The following is a 19971-nucleotide window of genomic DNA, read 5'->3' as shown; positions in this document are numbered from 1 at the left end:
CAGCATAAGAGAAGCAGTGACACCTAGTGGCAGCACAGAGAGACAGCAGGTAGCAGCCTGGAGAGACGGTTTGGCATGTAGCTCCCAGTCACTCAATGACAGTCACTGGTTACTTCTTGTAAACTGTTTAATATGATTTCAAACAGATTTCAACTTAATTACCATAACTATCCGGGAGTGAAATTTTTTTTGGGGGGACAACCCTGGCTTCTGCAATTTAGGGCCCCCCAGCTTTTAAAAAAAAATACATAGATCAAATATTCACACCAAACCATTTATATAATAATTTTGATTACAATAAAATGTATAACAGTACAGCAATATACAAATTTCACATGATGTCCCCCCAACAGCACTATTGTTTCTCTTTTGGCTCCAAAGCAGCTCACTTAACCCCAAAGGGTTGTATTCTGTCCTTTGTTTCCAGGGTTAAGATAATTAAGAGTTAATCCTCTAGTCAGTTTCTCTCTCACAATGTTGTACATGGTCCCAAGTTCAGCTACTTAGTTCTGTTTGTTAATTGTTAGTTAATTCCACCTGTGTGCTGTTTCCAGTGTCTGCTCTGATTGGCTGATTGTTTTGAGTCCTCACACCTGCCTTTTGTTAGTCCCCATGATCTGTGTATTTTAGTTCCTGCCTGTGGTCAGTTCCCTCAGTTGGTCATTGAGTCACATGCTGATGATCCTGTGCTTTGTTTTTGTGTGTATTAAATTCCACTGTAGTTATTCTTCCCTTATTTCAGCTCCCTTGGTTACCCTGAGGGTTTTTTTCCCGTACATCGCTTAAATCATCCGACATCAGATGCCTCATCTTGGATGAGTTAATGCTGGTGAAACTCATCCGGGATAAGTTGGTTTTTCAAACGCAGCTGTGGAGTAGATTAGTCTAGCTGGATCCATTCACCCGAGATGATCACATGCACCCAGGCTGCCTAAAAAGCCCATATACATTAAGACTAGAAACCTTGATCGACAAGTCGCTCATTGGTTTCCTCAAAATGTCAGAAAGTGGGGCGCAATTTTTCATGCAATCTGAGCAGGACCTTTTATTACAGAGGTATGATGAATTCAGAGATTTAATATGTACTAAAGGAAAGCGACCCAAACCAGTGTGTGTGTGTGTGTGTGTGTGTGTGTTAATTTTATGAAATGTTGGAAATCTTGAATATTTATAAAACATCCCTTTTGAAGCTAATTAGAAGAAGGCAGATAAAACCTTTGGAAATTCTGGGTAATGAGAATATTAGTGTGATTTTTAAATTCTTTATAGAACTGTAATTTTATTGTGTATACATCACCTGTAATGGCATAAAACGCCTCTTTAACTGCCTGCACTCTCAGGTGTCCAGGAAAAACAATGAAAATCCGAAGGAAATATTTCAGGCCCAAACTGATTTTGCGAATTGCCTGGCAAACTGTACTCTTTATATTTTCCGTATCGCCTACAGTGTACAAAAAATATCTCAAGGCAAAGCACACTGTCTGTGTGGCTGTGAGAGCCTGATTTCACCTATTTGGACTTCTATTATACGGAGCTAATAAAACTGTAAGATATAATATTCCATCTCGGCTGAAGCTGTATCTTTCGAAAAGAATATCATCCGGCAACAATAAAGCATTTTGCCGATCTTGCAAAAGCCTCTCAATCTAAAATTCCCTTCTTATTATTTGTGCACCGATTGCAGTTGGTCGCTCATCCATGAATGGCGAGGCCATGAAGGAACGTATTTCTATGCACGGGCACTGATTAAGTGTGTGAGCTAATACTTGTTTACGTAGAACAAATCTGGGGCCTGTACTCTGAAGCGGGGTTACTGGCTTATCAGGGTAACTTGTCAGGTTTAAGGTAGTCTGGGCAAAATGTAAGTGAACGAATATGAAGTCCATTTAAACAGTGGTACCTTAAATCCGACAAGTTAGTAACCCTGCTTCCTAGTACAGGCCACTGCTCCGAGTAGGTTTGAGGATTTGGATGTGCTGCTATGACAACACATCCAGCAAGGGTTTCGAAAAACTGACAGATCCAGGATCATACCAAACCTTCAACAATTACATCCCGCTAAACGAGTAATCCATGTACAGAAAACACCCCCCTGCTCTTTACTAGTGTTCCCTGTGTTTTGTTGTCATGGCCTTTTGACCCCTCGTGGTTCCTTTATTTTCTGCTCTGTGTTGTTATAAATAAACCCCTGTCATGTTGGAGCCGCACTGTGGATCGTCATCCTTTCCTCACCTGCACCATCCCCCGATCCCATGATAACTAGCTAATTAGTAACAGGTTCTGTTCCATTAAACATGTTCAAACTGAAGCCTCAGTCTGATCAGAGCTAAAGAGCCCATGAGAATCTATTTATTATCAAAGCAGAAACATCCGTCCCAGAAGAAGACAATCTATTGTCCAGTCATGCTTAATCAATATAGAGCAGTAGCTCTTTTCCAGCTGCATGCTGAGGATTGACATTTAAAATGCACTTTTCAATCTACCTTCTAATTCCTGCTCACAAGAAGTCAGTCTTTACAGTGATCCTCAGACTTTAACCTCAGACGTGATTTATACAGAAGACAGACAAAACTTCTGTTTAAATTTTCAAAGACAATGGGATTTTTTTCCTCCCATGTCGCTCTGTACAAAAGTTTAAAAAAATTGAAAGTTGAAGTAATTTTTTCTTGTAGCTTGTGTTTGCCTCTATGTGTATTGACTGATTGTCTGAGTGTTTTAAACAATGTTTAAATGCATATTTACCTTTGATTTGTAGGAAAAGGTCCCTCACTGAAGCTGATTGGTTGTCTCATTGACCTGTCACTCTTCATGGAAACAGAGCTGGGTACAGGTGAGTCTGCTCTCTCCATCAGGACACTGTGGACAGTGAGAGGAAAGATCCTCATTATATAAATATAATTCATATACTGTGGACAGGGTCACATTAAACCTTCAGCTGTTTAACCTCCTGCTCTGTCTTCATGTACTTTGTTATGCTGTGAAGCTCTTGACGCAAACATGCTTGTTTACATTTAGCTTTAATGTGAAATAAAGTACCACCTAAAATGAAAATCCCAATAGAAAGGTTTAGTATCATTGTTACAGCCTCCGTTACTAGGCTTGCCTGTTCTTGCTTGATATTATATAAATTTAGCCTTAAATGGGATTTCTCACAATAAATTTCGCCAGGTTATCAATAAAAAAGTTGCTGACCGGCTACTGAACTGAATACCGATAACATGTTCTGAATGGGGGGAGGGGGCTGTGCGGAGACCGAAAATATAAACTTTATTTTAGCGCATATTCAGGAAATCACCTCGCGCAATAAAGGTGTGAGAAATTGAAGAATCAGCGCTAGGTGGCAGCAGAGGACCGCAAACGGGGAGTACAATTAAATGCAAATTTTTGAAGGAAATTAAATTTCATAAACTTAGTAAATGATAAACATAAATCATCTACCCCACGGACCAGGATCAGTTAAGTCTCGAGGAAGTGAATTAAGTTAAGACAGATTACTCTCTCTTTCGAAAATGCTGGAATGTTTATTTTTTATGACCGTGTGTAAAGCAGTACAAACACACGGGTTCTGTCTTACCTCTCAGTTCTCTTTGTTTTACAGTCCGCAGGGGGGGTCATTTCAGAAGCAGCTCCCCCCATTTTTGTGCCAATCTAGACCAGATGACTCCTGCTGGGGCCTCTATGAACACGAAGCGTAAATAGTGACGTACATGCATAATACAGTCGAACCTCGTTACTACGTACAAGACGGGATATCAAAAACATGTACGTTATAAGCATAGAACGTTGTAACCACTTAGTGCAAGATGGATGAAAGAACTCACGAAATATCTATGTAAATGATAAAACTTTAATAGAACAGACCCTTAAATTGACTACAAAACAAACGAACACATTATTACTTGTTAAATAATTCGACAAAGCTCATTTGGATCCTTGAAAGTTTCCTTAAATTACTCACGATTACTTAGTGCCGGCCGGCGAAAAACGGCAACGAAAATACACAACGGCTGGTCAAAATAGATTTTTAAAATAAACATTCGCATCCAAATCGGCATTTGGCCTGAAAATATTAATGAAACAGTGGTCAAATTAAATCATAAAACCCTTTCTTCCATTATTATTCTGAATTCACAATTACCGGCATGACCGGTATTTCACAAACAAAGTGAAATATTTCATAAATATTTCATAAACAAAGAATACGCACACAACACTTAACAAGCCATTACAACGCAGTCCAGTAACGATCGGTCAAGGCAACTCATTTAACGCCAAGCAACGCAATAGACAAATGTGCATTGTCGGGCGAAGATCAGGTAGATACAGGTAGATGTAGCGACACAAGGGCTGGGACAGCGCTGTACGTTGTAACGATGCTTAAGGAATTATGGAATAATACATAGGCTAAAAACGGGAATTAGAAATCTGTACGTTGAAAAGGTGAAAACGTTGTATCCGGGGTAACGAGGTTCGACTGTATCTAGTAGCTACTTCATGCAACGGGTGCGGCCGCTATATATAGGTGTGTTTTTACATGTATACACACACACACACACAGATATATGTATGTCTGGGGTCTCCCAGGACTGATTTGAGAAACAGCTGTTTCTGTTATAAAATAAGCTATATATGGGATATACATACATACATGCATACTCCCAAATATACCTTATTTTATTTTAAGTTGTATCTGTTGACTAAACTCTTACCTCGCAATACAGAATCTTATCCGCGTTTCTTAACAAAATGGAGAGTCCAGCATTAAAATACTTTCACTTTAATTTACAAACAGGAAATGCTGCATATCAAACGCGGAAGCGGTCAAAGCAGAAATGGACACGGACTCAGTGGCCCGGCGTAGGATTTTTGGAGATATTATCCATGTCACTTAGTAACAAGTAACAATAAGAGAAAGGGGACAAGCTCCCGTCGCCACCTAATTCTGTCATGACGCACATTTTGCGTTGTACTTATACATATAAAACGCGGTTCTGCAGTGATACTTAAATCAATAACACACATAAATCATTATCACACAATCTTACTCACGGTCCACTTTTCACATTTGTCGCTGCGCTACCGCTGCTTTAGACAGATCCCTCTATCTTTCGAGACCGACATGTTCTTCAAAGTGTGATTAGAACAGTGGACCAGGGGTCACCAACTTGCTCCCTGACACACACACACACACACACACACACACACACACACACACACACACACACACACACACACACACACACACACACACACACACACACACACACACACACACACACACACACACACACACACACACACACACACACACACACACACACACACACACACACACACACACACTATATCTTTGTATGTAGGGTCGGCATGGTGGTGCAGTGGTTAGCACTGTTACCTCACACCTCTGGGACCAGGGTTCGAGTCTCCGCCTGGGTCACATGTGTGTGGAGTTTGCATGTTCTCCCCATGTCGTCGTGGGGGTACTCCGGTTTCCCCACACAGTCCAAAGACATGCTGAGGCTAAATGGAGTTGCTAAATTGCCCATAGGAGTGCATTTGTGAGTGAATGGTGTGTGTGTGTGTGTGCCCTGTGATGGGCTGGCCCCCCCATCCTGGGTTGTTCCCTGCCTCGTGCCCATTGCTTCCGGGATAGGCTCTAGATGCCCTGCGACCCAGTAGGATAAGCGGTTTGGAAAATGGATGGATATATATGCTTTTTTTTAATCCAAAAAGTGTACAATATTACTCACATTTTTTACAACGAACTGCATTCATAATTTTTTGACAATTATTTGTAAATGAGAATATTTATGTTTCTTTGTCAAAGTGACATTTATTTTGTGCAAATCTCACAATTTCATTCAACAAAAAACAGAGGTCAACTGTGTTTTTCCCCAATACATGAGATTGCGTCACCTCCAACTTTTAATCTGACTTAATCAAAGAACAATGATCAATTGACCAGGTACATGCTGTTTTGTCTGCCATTTAGTGAGAAACCTGGCATTCCATGTTGTCCACTAGTTTGCTGTATTCTGCTGTATAGTTTGACGCTGCCACTCTCAGTGACTCCTGCAGATGTGTATCAGTTAGTCGTGTTCTGTGTTTATTTTTTATGAAGTTCATATTCGAAAAGGCTGATTCACAGAGATGGGTGGATCCGAGAAGACAAGAAACCTTCATAGCTGTTGTGCAGACAGCTTTATACTTTTCTGTGTCCACTAGGTTCCAAAAGTTTGGGCTGCTCAGGTGTGCTTTGAGGTGCAGATCATTTTGCAAAGTTATTATTTCCATTTCTACCTGCCCTGCATCCAAGGTGAAGGTTGTACTTAGGTTCTCAGTTGTGCCTATAATGTCCACTTACATAAAAGGATTTGAAATGAATGACACACATGGCTCAATTTGATCAAAATCACAAAATCTATTCTCAAACTCTTGCATCAGTCTGTTAATCACTTGGCAGTATTTTTCTACAGCTTCATCAAAAGCCACAGATGCAGAAGCATTTTCACTTAGAACTTTTTGCACAGAGGAAAAGTGCACGACAATATTCATTTTAGCTTTTAAAGCTTTTACAGCACTTGTATTAGGATGAATTTGTGGACGACTACGTTGCCTAGAATTAATCATTGTCCTCCTGTTACTTTCATACATATGAGGTGATTGAGGTGTGGATTGATTCTGATCGTGTATGGACTGATTATCCTGAGATTCAGATACATCGTCCATGATTCACCTACAATATTCTTGTATTAAGGTTAAACTGCATAAGCATGTTTTTTCCCTCTCTGATCAGCTCATCCCCTGCCCACATGTAATGGCCAAAATTTAGTATAAAAGAAGGGGGAGATCTCAGTGTTAGTTGGAGCTCAGCCGTGGGATGGAGCGCGCATCGCCCGGCACTTTCTTGTGACATACGTGTTGGTCTCTTGCCAGGACTGAAAGGGGCTCCCCAGTCTAAGAGTGAGGATATCACAATAACCATACTATCAATTTGCACTTTCTATGTATGCATGTTTTTTTATAGTAACACTTTTTATATATATACCTATAATCTCTTGTATTGGCAGTTTTACTCTTCTTAATGATATATGTATATAACTATAATTATCAGATATCACTTGTGATACGGGACTATTTTGCATTGCCTTTGATCCAACGTCTTGGTATTGATTTTAATGCAAGGTTATTTTGTATTGCTTAGAAGCGAACCTAAGTGTGCCTGTTCGTTCCTTAGAGAGCCCTATATCCCCCTCAAATCATCCTAACACAGCACTTATGTTGTGTCGTACCTGTGCCTTGCAGCTCACAGTTCAAATTGTTTAGTTTTTCTGTGATGTCCGTTAAAAAGGCAAGATCAAGCAACCACTCAAGGTCGTCCAATAGGGAGGTCTCCTCTTCTCTGCTCTGCATGAATTCCTTTATTTCACCCAAAAGTGCCAAAAAATGTTTTAAAATCCACCCTCTGCTGAGCCATCGGATCTCTGTATGTAGCAACAGGTCTCCATATTCCGCGGACAGCTCCTCCAAAAGCACCTTAAACTTTGTACCATGAATGGACACTCAGGGCACCAGTGACTGTGTGTGAATAGGAAGTGCGCATGTGAGCATTCAAACGTGAATTAAAATTCGCGGTAAAAATATCTGGAAAACCAAACCACAGAACCGCAGTCACACACGCACTGACACACAGATATACACGCACTCATACACATGCGCACTAGGGGTGTTACAGTGCGGCATGACGCAGGCGGGGAAAAAGGTGACGATCCACTAATGGCTCCCAGTCAAAAATGGTTTATTAAATAAACAGAGCAAATAGAGTAAAACTACAAAACAAAAGCACAACAAGAGGTCAGAAAACAAGGAAAATTACTGAATTAATCAAAACTATAAAATAAAATACATCTAAGGAACACGGCAGTAAACCAGAGGACCAAACACACAGTAACATTCATAATGACAGACTGAGGGGCGGGACAAAGGCAGACATATAGATACACAAAGAATGACATGACCAAAGACTAACAAAAGGCAGGTGTGACTCATCAAGACAATTAACCAATGAGCACAGTGCAGGGAAACAGGCCACAGGTGGAGAAACTTGACCATCAGTTAAGAAGGACAAACTATGGAACTTGCTACAAAAAACTAGGAAACATTAACTACATACCAGGAAATAAACACTGAATACTAACACACAACTGAGGGCGAACAGTAAGAGAGACGAGGACCACAACACAAGCAGAACAGAATAAAACCGGATACAAATAGGATAAAGAACTAAAACACTAGAAAAAACAAAACCAATAAACAAAAAAGTGAAGCTGGCCTCAAATCCATGACTACAGGGTTACAACCTTAGTACTGCACACTCAACCCACTAAGCTGGGGAATAAGGACGACACACTAGGGGCTAGAACAGTGACAGAGGGAACAGGATGGACAGCGACACCTGCTGGCAATATGGGGACCGAACGCATAGGACAGGGATGTGAGGGAACCGACCCTGACAGGGTGGAGCCCAATCCGAATACACAGATGGTGGGTTTTTACAAAATTTTGTTTCGTGCAAATATTTTTTTATTATTATTTATTTTTTTCAAATGAAGAAAAAAAAAACGTCAAATATAGACAAAATTTAGCAGATTAGCGATGCAAAGGGAAAAAAACATACTTAATTTTAATGTAATTTTTTTGGGTGTATTATTGCAACTGGTTTAGGAATTACATATAACACTGTAATACCCAGTTTATAATAGTATTAATAACTATATACATTTATACATCAGTTAACGTCCTGCCGCACAACGTCTGACTGCATATGTGCTGTATGCGCTGGGTCCCATAAGCTTAAAATACATACAGTACATAGTCTATCTAACTCATCATAACCACAATGTACCACAAGTAGCTGTTGCTGGTGTAAACAAAGCACCTACACTGCCAGCCATGTAATGGTACAGTGCATAGTCTATCTAACTTATAATACCCACAATGCACCATGAGTACCTGGAGTAAACAAAGCACCTACACTGCCAGCCATGTAATGGTACAGTGCATAGTCTGTCTAACTTATAATACCCACAATGCACCATGAGTACCTGGAGTAAACAAAGCACCTACACTGCCAGTAGTATAACAGTACAGTACAGACAGTTAAGGAGCGTGCACTGATTACAGTGCATTGCCATACCCACCACACGACAAATCACTTCAGGGATGGGAACCTGAGTGCAGACATGTGGCAGGTGACACCTCAGCACCACACTAGTCCAAGTGGACCAGTGTGAGGTTTTTTCTGGTGGCTGGAGTGCCAGTCCTGCCACCAGCCCCAAAGTTTTTCCCCTGTAAATTAGAGGACCTCCTTAAAGGTTATAAATGTGGATGTATACATACTCAGGATGAAGCAATTGCAGGTTAAGGGCCCTGCTCAAAGGCCCAATGGAGGAGAATCACTTCAGGCATTCATGGGATTTGAACCAGTCATATTTTAAGACAAAGAATCTCTGGACAAAGAAATATTTCAGATAAAATTATATGTATTTATAAGCTATTCCTGCAAGCTGTCATACTGTAATATATAGTTTTTGAAGGATTTCTTTGTTTTTCTTAGTAACAGGCTCATCTTATAGACGTGCTGCTGTATCTGAGGGAACAGAGGAAGAGGGAGCAGGCGAGGACTGAAACAAAAGGGGTTTTACTGAAGAGACACTAACAGAAAACAAAAAGAACTGCAAGGGATTCAAACAGGTGTGACAGGTCAAAGTAGTGGGTCTTGCTTTTCAAGTGAAGGTGCAAACCTAAGTATTTCAATTAGGGTTTATTGGTCAGACGGCGTTCAGATTGGGGGAGGCGGAGCCAGGTGATGCCATATAAGAGCGTGGGAGGATTAGTTCAACGACACGTTTCGCTGACGTGTAAATCGTACCGGGAAGTTCAGCTTCTATACTGGTGGCAGGGTTCTGCAGCTGCTTCAGGTATCGTGGGTAAAGGCAACTTGTCCGTCATTTAGCACCTCCAGATTGTGCCACACTGGGAGTATATTGGTCGCTGTGTGCCTCCATTCTGTGGTAACGGTGTTTTCTGAGGCAGGTCGCTTATTGCATCCCGCAAGCCCTGGCTGGGTTAAAGTCCTAATTTAATCCTGGTCTCTGGTCTGCAGTTTTCCTCCTAGTAAGCAAACCTGTGGAGCTTGCAGTGTCCCTTCCCTCTGCTTTCAGGGCAGTGGTTTCAGCGTGTTGGTGGGTATGTGCGAGTGTATTCTGCCATTTATTGCAGACTCTGGTGTGTAATGTTGTTCTTTCGTTGTGGTATGTTTGGCTGCATGTGGCCGCAGGAGTGATTGGTGCTGCATTAGTTTACATTTTGCAATCCCTGGCGATGCTGCTGCTTTGCCTACATTGAAGTTTAGCTTCTTCACTTGGCGGCCCTTCCAAAGGTGTAATTGGGAGGATCGCGATCGCATTTATGTCGCCCCTTCTGTCGGGGTCTGGTGTCGGCGGTGGGGCAGTTTCTTTAGTTTTTTGTTTATTCTTGTTTTATTGTACAAGACCAGCGGGGTTGAAGTTGGCAGCAGGCAGAGCTGTGGGGGGGGGGGTTTGCTTGGCGTTGCAATTGTGTCCACTAGAGGTGTGTTCACGAGTGGAGTGTGGTGTTTAGTGCCTTCTCTCCTGCTAGCCGCCGTGAAGCCCAGTGCTGCTCCTTGGTGTTTATGTTCATTTTAATGGCCTAATTGACTTTTATTTTTCGTGTGTGTGTGTGTGTGTGGGAGGAATTGAGGTTGGCTTTGGTGATCTGTGTGGTCATGTCACTGTTTCAACCTGCCCTTCTACATTGCTTAATAAACGTCTGAACAATGCAGGTAACAAGCCTCAATCGGAACTCCTCTAGCAACTGTATTGCAGTACCAAGTCCAATGATGCGACTCAGGGCGCAGGAACCAGGATCCAGTGACCCGCAGCCCCTGACCTTTCGCAGAGTCAAGGAACATGGAGCCACTTTCACCCCAGTCTCCAGAGCCATGGGGACCAATACAATCCTCATAGCCAGCCCTGTCAGTGCTAGTGGTCACACTGAGGTCACCCATGACCACAGGAGTGTCACCTCGTGGGCGCCCTTCAAACACTGAACGAAGTAGCTATACCCACCTACAGAGATCTGGCCACTTCCCGGCCTGCGTACCTCACAGAGTACCGCCACCTAAATGCGGGGTTTATGAACACTCATGGACACTCTTGTTGCTGCAGCCAAAAAACAGCGAAAAATGAGCGGAGACTACACACACAGACTCGACCAGATGAGAAATGCACCAACATGGCAGATGACGGTCTTTGCATCCTGTAGGCGGTACGGTGTGACCTAAATTGCATCCCTCCACTCCTGTACCTCAGCTCCTGCTTCTTTTGTGTTTGTTAGTGGTTAGTGAGCCACCCGAAGTGTACCTGCCTTCCAGCATGCGTACTTTAGTGCACTCTCACATACATACATACTTTTTTTCACACATACATGCATACTTTTGCTCACACATGCATACAAACTTTATACGTATGTATGTGAATGCGTGTATCTTTGAACGTGCATGTGTGTGTATGTATGTGTATGCAAGTGCTTAGAACCAGTATATATGTATGTGCAAGTAAAGTGTTCAAGTATATGCATGACAGTATGCATGTATGTGCATGTGCTTAACGTATACGTATGTGCAAGTGAAATGTGCAATTTTGGCCTAAATGGTTTAATTCACCTGGCAAAATCATTTTGGCGCCGGGCTGTCTATAAGCAAGACATTATTCCCTGCATGTAAGTGGATAGAGTTTCCGTGTTACTGTGTTATCTAAGTCGCTCCGGATAATAGTGTCAGCTTGGCATGTAAATAACTATGATACATGCTTCATGTAGAAACAGTCAACTGTTTATTTGATCAAATAGCCCCTGAAACGGTCATTTGCTCATCTTTAAGGCGGGATGTGACCGAAGACGCCATGAGAAAAGCGGCCAGCAGATGGCAGTCAAGAGCCATTTACCGTGGCTTAGCTGTTGACAAGCTCCCAGAAGAATGTAGCGAAATAAGGAGTCTCCTGAAATGAACGAGCCTTAATTAAAACAGAGCCATCCGAACGGGGAGGTTTATGAAAGGGCCTGCTTTCATGCAGATTTAATTATCATAAGTTTGGGCCCCGACCAGAGATCTCTTAATAACTCTACACTCAACCGAAGGAGAAGGGAAGACCAGTAACGCTAAAAGACAGATCACACTGAAAGATACAAGCTTCCATTGTAAGCAATTATACTATGCAAGTTTCAGTGCTTTACGTCTGTGAGCCTGAGCTGAGATCAGACTCTAACCTTCCTGTGCTTGAGAGGTGACTGCAGCTTGCAGTTTGTAACACGAACAGCTGAAGAACAGTGCAGCTGAATTATACCTGTGAAAAGGTGGTTATTTCTGCTACAGAACTTGAATGGGGGGTCTGGAGATTGTGAGTGCTTGTATTCAGGTTATGCAAGTGTGTTCATGTTTCAGTGCGACCAGACCTAGAGTTTGACTTTGCCGATTTCCTGATTTTCAGATCTGTGTTTTATGGGATATCAGTAAATGACAGGATGTGTCTGATGTCAGTGTGTGGCCCAGCAGCTCAGGCCTCCGTCTTCGTAACTGGAAAGCTGTCAGTTTGATCCCTGTGGTCAGGAGTGTGGCCACATCTTTTTGGGGTCTTGAGCCCTTAACCCCATGTAAATGCCCCAGGGGGGCAGGATGGACGGCTGACTCTGCACTCAGACTCCAGGCTTCACTCTCACTTTTATATGTGGTGTTTTTTCTCCAAAAGAAGGAGAGCTGAATGTGATACATGAAAACTAGCATGTTCCAACGTAACTGTTCTTATTCTTGTACAAAAGGCAAATGAAGGATCATTTCAGAAACATATATGTGGTTTAACTCTTAATCACACTGAAAGGATTCCTGGTTTTGCAATAAGGATTTTTTTTATGTTTACATGAAACAGGCTAAATCTCTTACATTTTTCATTGTTTTTGAAGGTCATTTGAGGTCATCCACCGATTTTTCAGGCTCTGCCGTATAAGTCAGCAGTCATATCTGGCATTATAAAGTTGCTTCTGCCCTCTACCTGACTGGTTTTTGGTCAGTGACTCCTGCTTCACCCTTTTCTTGTGTACTGCTGTCTTAGAAATTTTCTGTTTGGCATTAGAGTCTGAGATGTACACATGCCGTCAGTACAAATTCCCGTGAATGTGGACTCCGGGTCCGAATGATCTAAGCAAACATTGAAACCCGAAGTCTGATGGCACATGGGTTGCGTCTCCCTGGAGATGAATGATGTTCAAAGTGTCACCCAGGGCGCACCTTCTGTCTAAGGACCGCGTGGCCGAGGCAGACGATTCCCATACGGGAGCTTTCCATGGTGCTGAAAGGTGCCCAGCCCGCGATATACAGGAGCACGCCCGTAAAATCCCGTCCCATTTAAGGAAATAATTCAGCCTTTATATACAGACGTGCATTTTAAAAGGACAACACTGTGTTATTTAAATTCCGATTGTAATTTAAATCCAGCGCCCACTTTACCCCCATCGTGCTAAATGCATGTGTAGGTTAAACCGTGAATTACATTTAAATGTAAATGAGGCTTCGCCTCGTATCTGTGCAGGCATATCCCCGAATGTCTGTGAAACAGGTTCACTTTAGGCTTTAGGGTAATCAGCGATAAGGCTGATAAAACGCACTATGTGATTTTATTCTAAGTTTGATTAAAGCCACATCCCCCTCCCCCCATGTGTCCTGGCCACACTGCAGCAGCCTGGAGGGGAGAAGTGTGATGAGTGACTGGAGAGCAGTTGCAGAAAGAGATGATGTCATAGCCTAAATGTGTGCCATGGGAGAGCCTCCGGTGAGTACCTGCTGCCGGGAGGAAGCGCCGCTTTGTTATGAGCTGGAGGAAGAGGAGGTCGCCCAGCCCAGGCTCCGATCGCCGGTTCCCGGGGACAGAGAGAGAAAGGAGGCGGAGAGAAAGGGGGGAGGAGGAGGAAGAGGAGGAGGAGGAAGGAGACGGTGCGGCTTAGATAACGGGAGGGCTGCTGTAATGGCCGCGAAGTCGGACGGGGTGCTGAAGATGAGAAGGGGCGATGTGGCGTTCACGCCCCTCCAGGATTGCGATCAGTCGCAGGGGATGGTCCAGGGCTCGCAACCGGGCTCCGGAGCACCAGAGGGCGACTTGGTGAGCGGGGAGCCGCGCTGCTGTGGATCGTCCTCGGCGTGCCTGCGCTTGGGGAGGCAGCAGCGGGACTACTCGGTGTGGGACTGCCTATGGATCCTTGCCGCCGCCGCGGTGTATCTGGCCGACGTGGGCACCGACGTGTGGCTGTCGGTGGACTATTACCTCCGTCGTGATTACTGGTGGTTCGGGCTCACGCTCTTCTTCGCGGTGCTCGGTTCCTTCTCGGTCCAGCTCTTCAGTTTCCGATGGTTCGTGCACGACTTCGGCTCGGACCGCAGCGCCGGTGCCGCCGCCGACCGCCCTCACACGGACGGTAAGGTGCTGAGCGCCTCCGCCTCGCACGGAGACATGGACTCCCACCCATCCGCACCTCAGGCGTCCAGCACCACCGCGAGCATCAGCGACCATGCGGCCAGCAAGAAGAGGTCCTGCTCCTTCTGCATTTGGCTTCTTCAGTCCATCATCCACATCCTGCAGCTGGGTCAGATCTGGAGGTAATTTCTTTATTATGTGGGACTTTCTGGCTGGGAGACTCTGGGGTGAAAAAAGCAAAAAAAAAAAATAGCAGGAAAAAAAACCGGGACAAAGTGTTTAATTAGGTGACCTATTTGTTGCAACAATAGTATGCTCTGCCCTGGAAAAGCCCGATTTGTTTTATTTACATTTATTTATTATTGACTGTCTTTATTTATGTGGCGTGTAGCGTCCTGTGGCTCAGTCCCGCTATTTTTACTCGCGTTCGTCCGTCGCGCGGCAACTTTCTGGTCTCACTTTTTTTTTTATTTCGAATGACATCTGAAAAGTCCTTCAGACGGCAGAAATATGAGTAAATCTCAAATCCACTGGTGTGTGAAAGAAAAAAAAAATGGGATTTAGGAATAAAACTCGAATACCTGAATACATTGTTGCATGACAATGTTTCATGACATTATTATTATTATTATTATGCAGATGGGAAAGTTGTCTTTTGCTTTTAAAAATGCAATTTGAAATCGATTCATATTTAATAGATTTAATGATCTGACACACATGCGGATTTTTAAGCGTGATCACTAAATTTTAAGGGTTACCTGGTATGTTAAAGGCTGGACGTGGTTTTATACGATCAGGTTGTATAAACTGTATTTAATTTTATTTATAGTTAGATCGATTGGAAGCGTATTCACAGGGCTTTTTGGGCAGATGTGTGTCGGAATTACTAAAACGTTGCAAGTTCATTTTCCCCCAAACCTCCTGATCTTATAATTTCAGTCATATTGAGCATTTTGCATCTTAAACGAGTTATAATGGTTGTTTTGTTGTGGTTTATGTCAATTATAAGGATGAGCTCAAAATGCAACTAAATATAGAATAAAATTTACATTACAAATACAACTTACAATAAGGCATTTGCTGATTTTAATTCTGATGACATTAAGGTTCTGTTCAAATTCAAAATAACGTGGTTAATTTTACAGTAACTCGATAGGGCGCTAATATTCATACCAGAGGACTCGCTATATAACCAACACAACATTCACTGGACAGGTTAATAATCTTAATGAAAAGAGCTAGGCTTCTTCTGATAATAATAATAATAATAATAATAAATTAATAAATCATTCAAATTCATGGTACACAAAGTTCAGGCCTTCACACATTTTGACACCTTTGTGCGGGTATTAACATAATGGCGGTAGGGGGCGCACTTGCAACTATGCATTTACTTAAACTCTGTCTGTGTTTTACATCTTTCATCCATCAAAGTACATTTTCAGGTTAATGTAAAATAAGGAAACACGTTCAAAAATACATATAACCTTTAATTATATGTGGTAACAGTTTAGGCGTGTAAGTGATTTTCTTAACGTAGCCGTATTGTACGGCTTTTGCTAGTAACACACGTGCTATAAATACCTTTGACTGCCGCTCGCATAGGCGAAGTATATTGCCGCTTCGGCGAATTCGGTCTCCCCAGGTCCCATACGTTTGCATTGCAGGTCATTTGCCTGAACGGCCTAAGTGACGGAAGAATTTCAGATCGGCCTCCGGAGGCTGAGCTCCGGGTTTTTCCGGTTTCGCTGTAACGGGGATGTAATGAAGGAGTCAACGGGGATGTAATGAAGGAGCAGGAGACAATGGGACCGAGCCAGGAAGTGGAACTTAATGTGCTCCTCCAACTGTATAATAATAATAATAATAATAATAATAATAATAATAATAATTATTATTATTATTATTATTATTATTTATAATTAATTTGTATTTTATTTAAATTAAAAAACAAAAAGTAATAATATATATTTACAAACCCAACAAGCCACAGGTAGCACAAATATAAAAACAGCAGGTCAGTCTATCACAGGACAGACATGCAATAAGAGACATTGACAGACTCTGATTTACATAAACCGTCTTTGGCCACACAACATGCAATCCCCACACCCAGAGCTGGGGCCTTGAACCCACAACCCTGAGTGTGTGAGGCTATAGTGACCCCCATCGTATCACATTGAGCATCACCTGTGAGGCATTTTCTAGCATTAAGTTCTCTGTAAAATGTCTCACTAAACTTTTTAGTATGACTGTCTTATGGTTGCAAGATATTTTTTTTGGTTTGGTTTATTACAGGATGTTTGGCTTGTTAAATCAAAATCACCCAAAGAGTAAAACCCAAAGAGGTTTTTCATTGCTTTTTTGTAATCTTTGAAAATGTGTCGGGGACATTGTTCAGGTGATCTTATTTTATTGACAGGAACATTTTTTTAAGAATGATATTTGTCTTTAGAAAATGTATCAGTCTTTCCAAGGTATTTCTTCTTTAGATTGTTGCAGAGATTTCAGAGATAAGTTGTCATGTAAATATAAACCGTGTAGATTAAAAACACGAAGAAAACAGCACATATGACGTCTCTGTTTGCCCTTTACACAAGAGCTGACTGACAGCTCTCTCCTCAGCCCACCGGGAGTCACTTATAAAAGGCCACTGGCTGGTTCGGTTGCTGACATGATGCCAGGACACATCCTGCGTTTCAGACATTTCACAGCAAGAATTACTTCATTAAGAAGAAGCAAATTTATCCCTCAAACCCTTTTTATCTGATTATTCTGTTACCTGGTTTACATCTGTCATGTGGATTCTCTTCCAGGTTGCCCATGCTTATGTTGGCTTCGATGATTGGTTCACATTATGTGGTCATGTGATTAGCCTACCCAATCAATCCTGGAGAATGTCTCACGTCTTAGAGCGGCACATAACTAGAAGGACCTCTCCATCAAATAGGGCTTTTCCTTCATGTGTTCATGTGTGATTGTCTGGTTTAGGGAACAGTGACTTCTTCTCATTTACATTTCTATTAATCGGTCCAGCATTTTGAACCCACCCTTTGACTCAATCAGTCCACCCAGGGTTGGCCCAAGGCAAAGGCAAACTAAGTGGCTGCTGGTCCCGAAGCCACCAGCAGCCACCAGGGGGCCCCATCTGATTGGCTGTCTGGCTGTCTGGTGTGTGTAAGTTGGGGTACGTGGCCCAAATCAAATTTTGATTAGGTCCCCACAAAGGGTTAGGCCAGCCCTGGGTTCTCCATCAGAGGAAAGACCTGCTTTCAAAAATAATAATTAGTGCTGCTGTAGATCCTTCCAGAATCTTGAACTAAAGGTTATGGCATAATTATTAACATTATTCTATTAGATGGAGATATTTAGTAAAACTCACGTAATTTGTTGGTTGGGCATGCTTCAGAATGTTTCTTCAGAACCTTCTGTGACAGTTTCCAGCAGATCTGCTGATTTACAGTACCAGCCCTCCCTTGGTCACCACAGACACTGGTATTATCAGGTGGTCACGTTCTTCATGGGATTTGACCCAACAACCTTCTATTCTCAGCCACAGTGTGCTAACCCACTGAGCCACACACCTCCCTAACTTACCCAGTCAGGGCCATTTGTGTGCCAGCATTCTCAGAAACACCCGGAAAAAGAAGACAGACAGCCGTCCACGGAAATTTCCCAGGTGTCACCTTGGAAGGAGATGGAAATAAAGGCGACTGTCGCATCATGGCAGTAACACACTCGCGTGAAGCCCGAGGAGCCTCATCTGGGCTCACAGCACAAAAAAATCACAGTCACTGCCTTTGTTCCTGCCCCTAGAAGAAACTGTATAGGAGGTAACCAGAGATTAATTACTGAGCCAGATGGCAATTAGTCATGCAGCAAGACCAAGAAAGCAAAGAAATATGCCACGCGTGGATTCAGGAGCTTTACTGGATACAAACAGCTGTTTGCCATCATGGGAATCGAAGCGCTTTCGCCAGGCTAGTCGCATCACGCCTGAGCGTTTGCTGACAGCTGGCGGACCTGTGCATACGTGAAAGTTTGGTCATGTGACTAATTATGCTGATGTAACATGCGAAACGGGCAGCTGTGTGATCAGGAGCTCCAGCTTGAGTAAACAGTAGGTTAGGATGCTGTTCCTGTGATCGCAAAGGTCGTTGGTTCAGATCCCATTGTTAACAGTGTGATGTCATCATTGTGCCCTTGAGCGACACTCTTAAGCCCAGCTGTTCCAGGGACTGGCTGACCCTGATTTTTCCAAAATCTACGTCACCTTTACGTCAAAGTGTTTGCCAAAATAAATAAAATGTCAGTTGTGTGAATCATAGTGGGGTGGAGGGGTGACTCTGAGGCTAGGGCTTTATGCCAGGAACTGGACGGTTGCGGGTTCAAATCCCGTGAATGCCCAGAGTGATTTTACTCCATTGGGTCCTTGAGCAAGGCCCTTAACCTGCAATCGTTTCATCCTGGATATGATGTTAATCTACATCCAGTCCTACAAGGAGGTCCTCCAACTTACAGGGAAAAACTGGGGGGTTGGTGGCAGGACTGTCACTCTGGCCACCGGGAAAAAAACCTCCCACTGGTCTATTTGGACTGGTGTGGTGCTGACGTGTCACCTGCCCCATAGCTGCACTTAGGTTCTCATCCCTGAGGTGGTTTGTCATGTAGGCAGTGCAGTAATGCACTGTAATCAGTATATGCTCCTTACCTCTCTGTGAATCTGGTCATTGACCTGAGTCTCGTAATAATAAACCCTAAGCCTAGTAAGCATGTAAGAAATAGCTATGAAATTCAGTCACTTCATTTATATGTAGGTCTTGGGTCATTACCGCTTCTAATATCCCAAAAATGTGAGGTTTCAACAAAATATTTCAGAATTCTGCCATGAAACTAAGCCTTTAACTCATCTTTATGGTTCACGGTGTGCAGTAGCAGTGACATTGTATGTTTTAAGTTTATTTAATATCTTTTTTTTCTGTTATATCATCTGTGTTTGTATGACCAGAGTATTTTAATCCTGTTTTACCCCTGATGGCAATAAAAAAAAGTTAACCTCCGTTTAAATTTGACTTAGCCTTTAATTTTTTGTCAATAGCTAGAAATTCTCCTGTGCCTTTCTATTTCCCTTTCGGTTAGGTATACATCTGTGTGTGTGTGTGTGTGTGTGTGTGTGTGTGTGTGTGTGTGTGTGTGTGTGTGTGTGTGTGTGTGTGTGTGTGTGTGTGTGTGTGTAATTTCCCCTTGTGTCAGAGGCTATACAGGGCCAGGGCTGAAAGCTGATTGGCTCCCAAAGTGCCCCCTCTCCAGTCTCCTGTCATTCACTGATTCAAAACATGTCATTGGCTAATAATAAGGTTACTTCATGCTCTCCACCATAACAAATCCTAAAATCCCCCCTGCCATTTATATTCTCTGTACTTGGTTT

At 42.7% G+C, this 19971-nt stretch overlaps 2 protein-coding genes across 2 annotated transcripts in view; one reads left to right on the top strand and one right to left on the bottom strand.

Moving 5' to 3' along the window:
• The window catches only part of LOC125724024 (NACHT, LRR and PYD domains-containing protein 12-like), a 593671-nt gene extending 588891 nt beyond the window's left edge, over nt 1-4780 (bottom strand). The window contains exons 1-2 of the mRNA XM_049000874.1: nt 4710-4780; nt 3575-3676 (exon numbers count right to left, since the gene is read on the bottom strand). Of these exons, the coding sequence (XP_048856831.1) occupies nt 3575-3636 (62 nt within the window). The 5' untranslated portion in view covers nt 3637-3676; nt 4710-4780. The remainder of the gene's footprint in view (nt 1-3574; nt 3677-4709) is intronic.
• Nucleotides 4781-13914: 9134 nt separating this feature from the next.
• Nucleotides 13915-14909, top strand: LOC125724106 (XK-related protein 4-like). The gene has a single exon (XM_049001044.1). The coding sequence runs from the start codon at nt 14097-14099 to the stop codon at nt 14727-14729; it is 633 nt and encodes a 210-aa protein (XP_048857001.1). The 5' UTR covers nt 13915-14096; the 3' UTR covers nt 14730-14909.
• Nucleotides 14910-19971: the final 5062 nt, after the last annotated feature.

The sequence above is a fragment of the Brienomyrus brachyistius genome, unplaced genomic scaffold (assembly GCF_023856365.1).
Source record: "Brienomyrus brachyistius isolate T26 unplaced genomic scaffold, BBRACH_0.4 scaffold54, whole genome shotgun sequence".
Classification (NCBI taxonomy): domain Eukaryota; kingdom Metazoa; phylum Chordata; class Actinopteri; order Osteoglossiformes; family Mormyridae; genus Brienomyrus; species Brienomyrus brachyistius.
This window is presented reverse-complemented; position numbering and strand designations above follow the sequence as displayed.

Excerpts from the sequence above, each read along its gene's own strand:
- LOC125724106 (XM_049001044.1), top strand. The coding sequence starts at position 14,097 with ATGGCCGCGAAGTCGGACGGGGTGCTGAAGATGAGAAGGGGCGATGTG.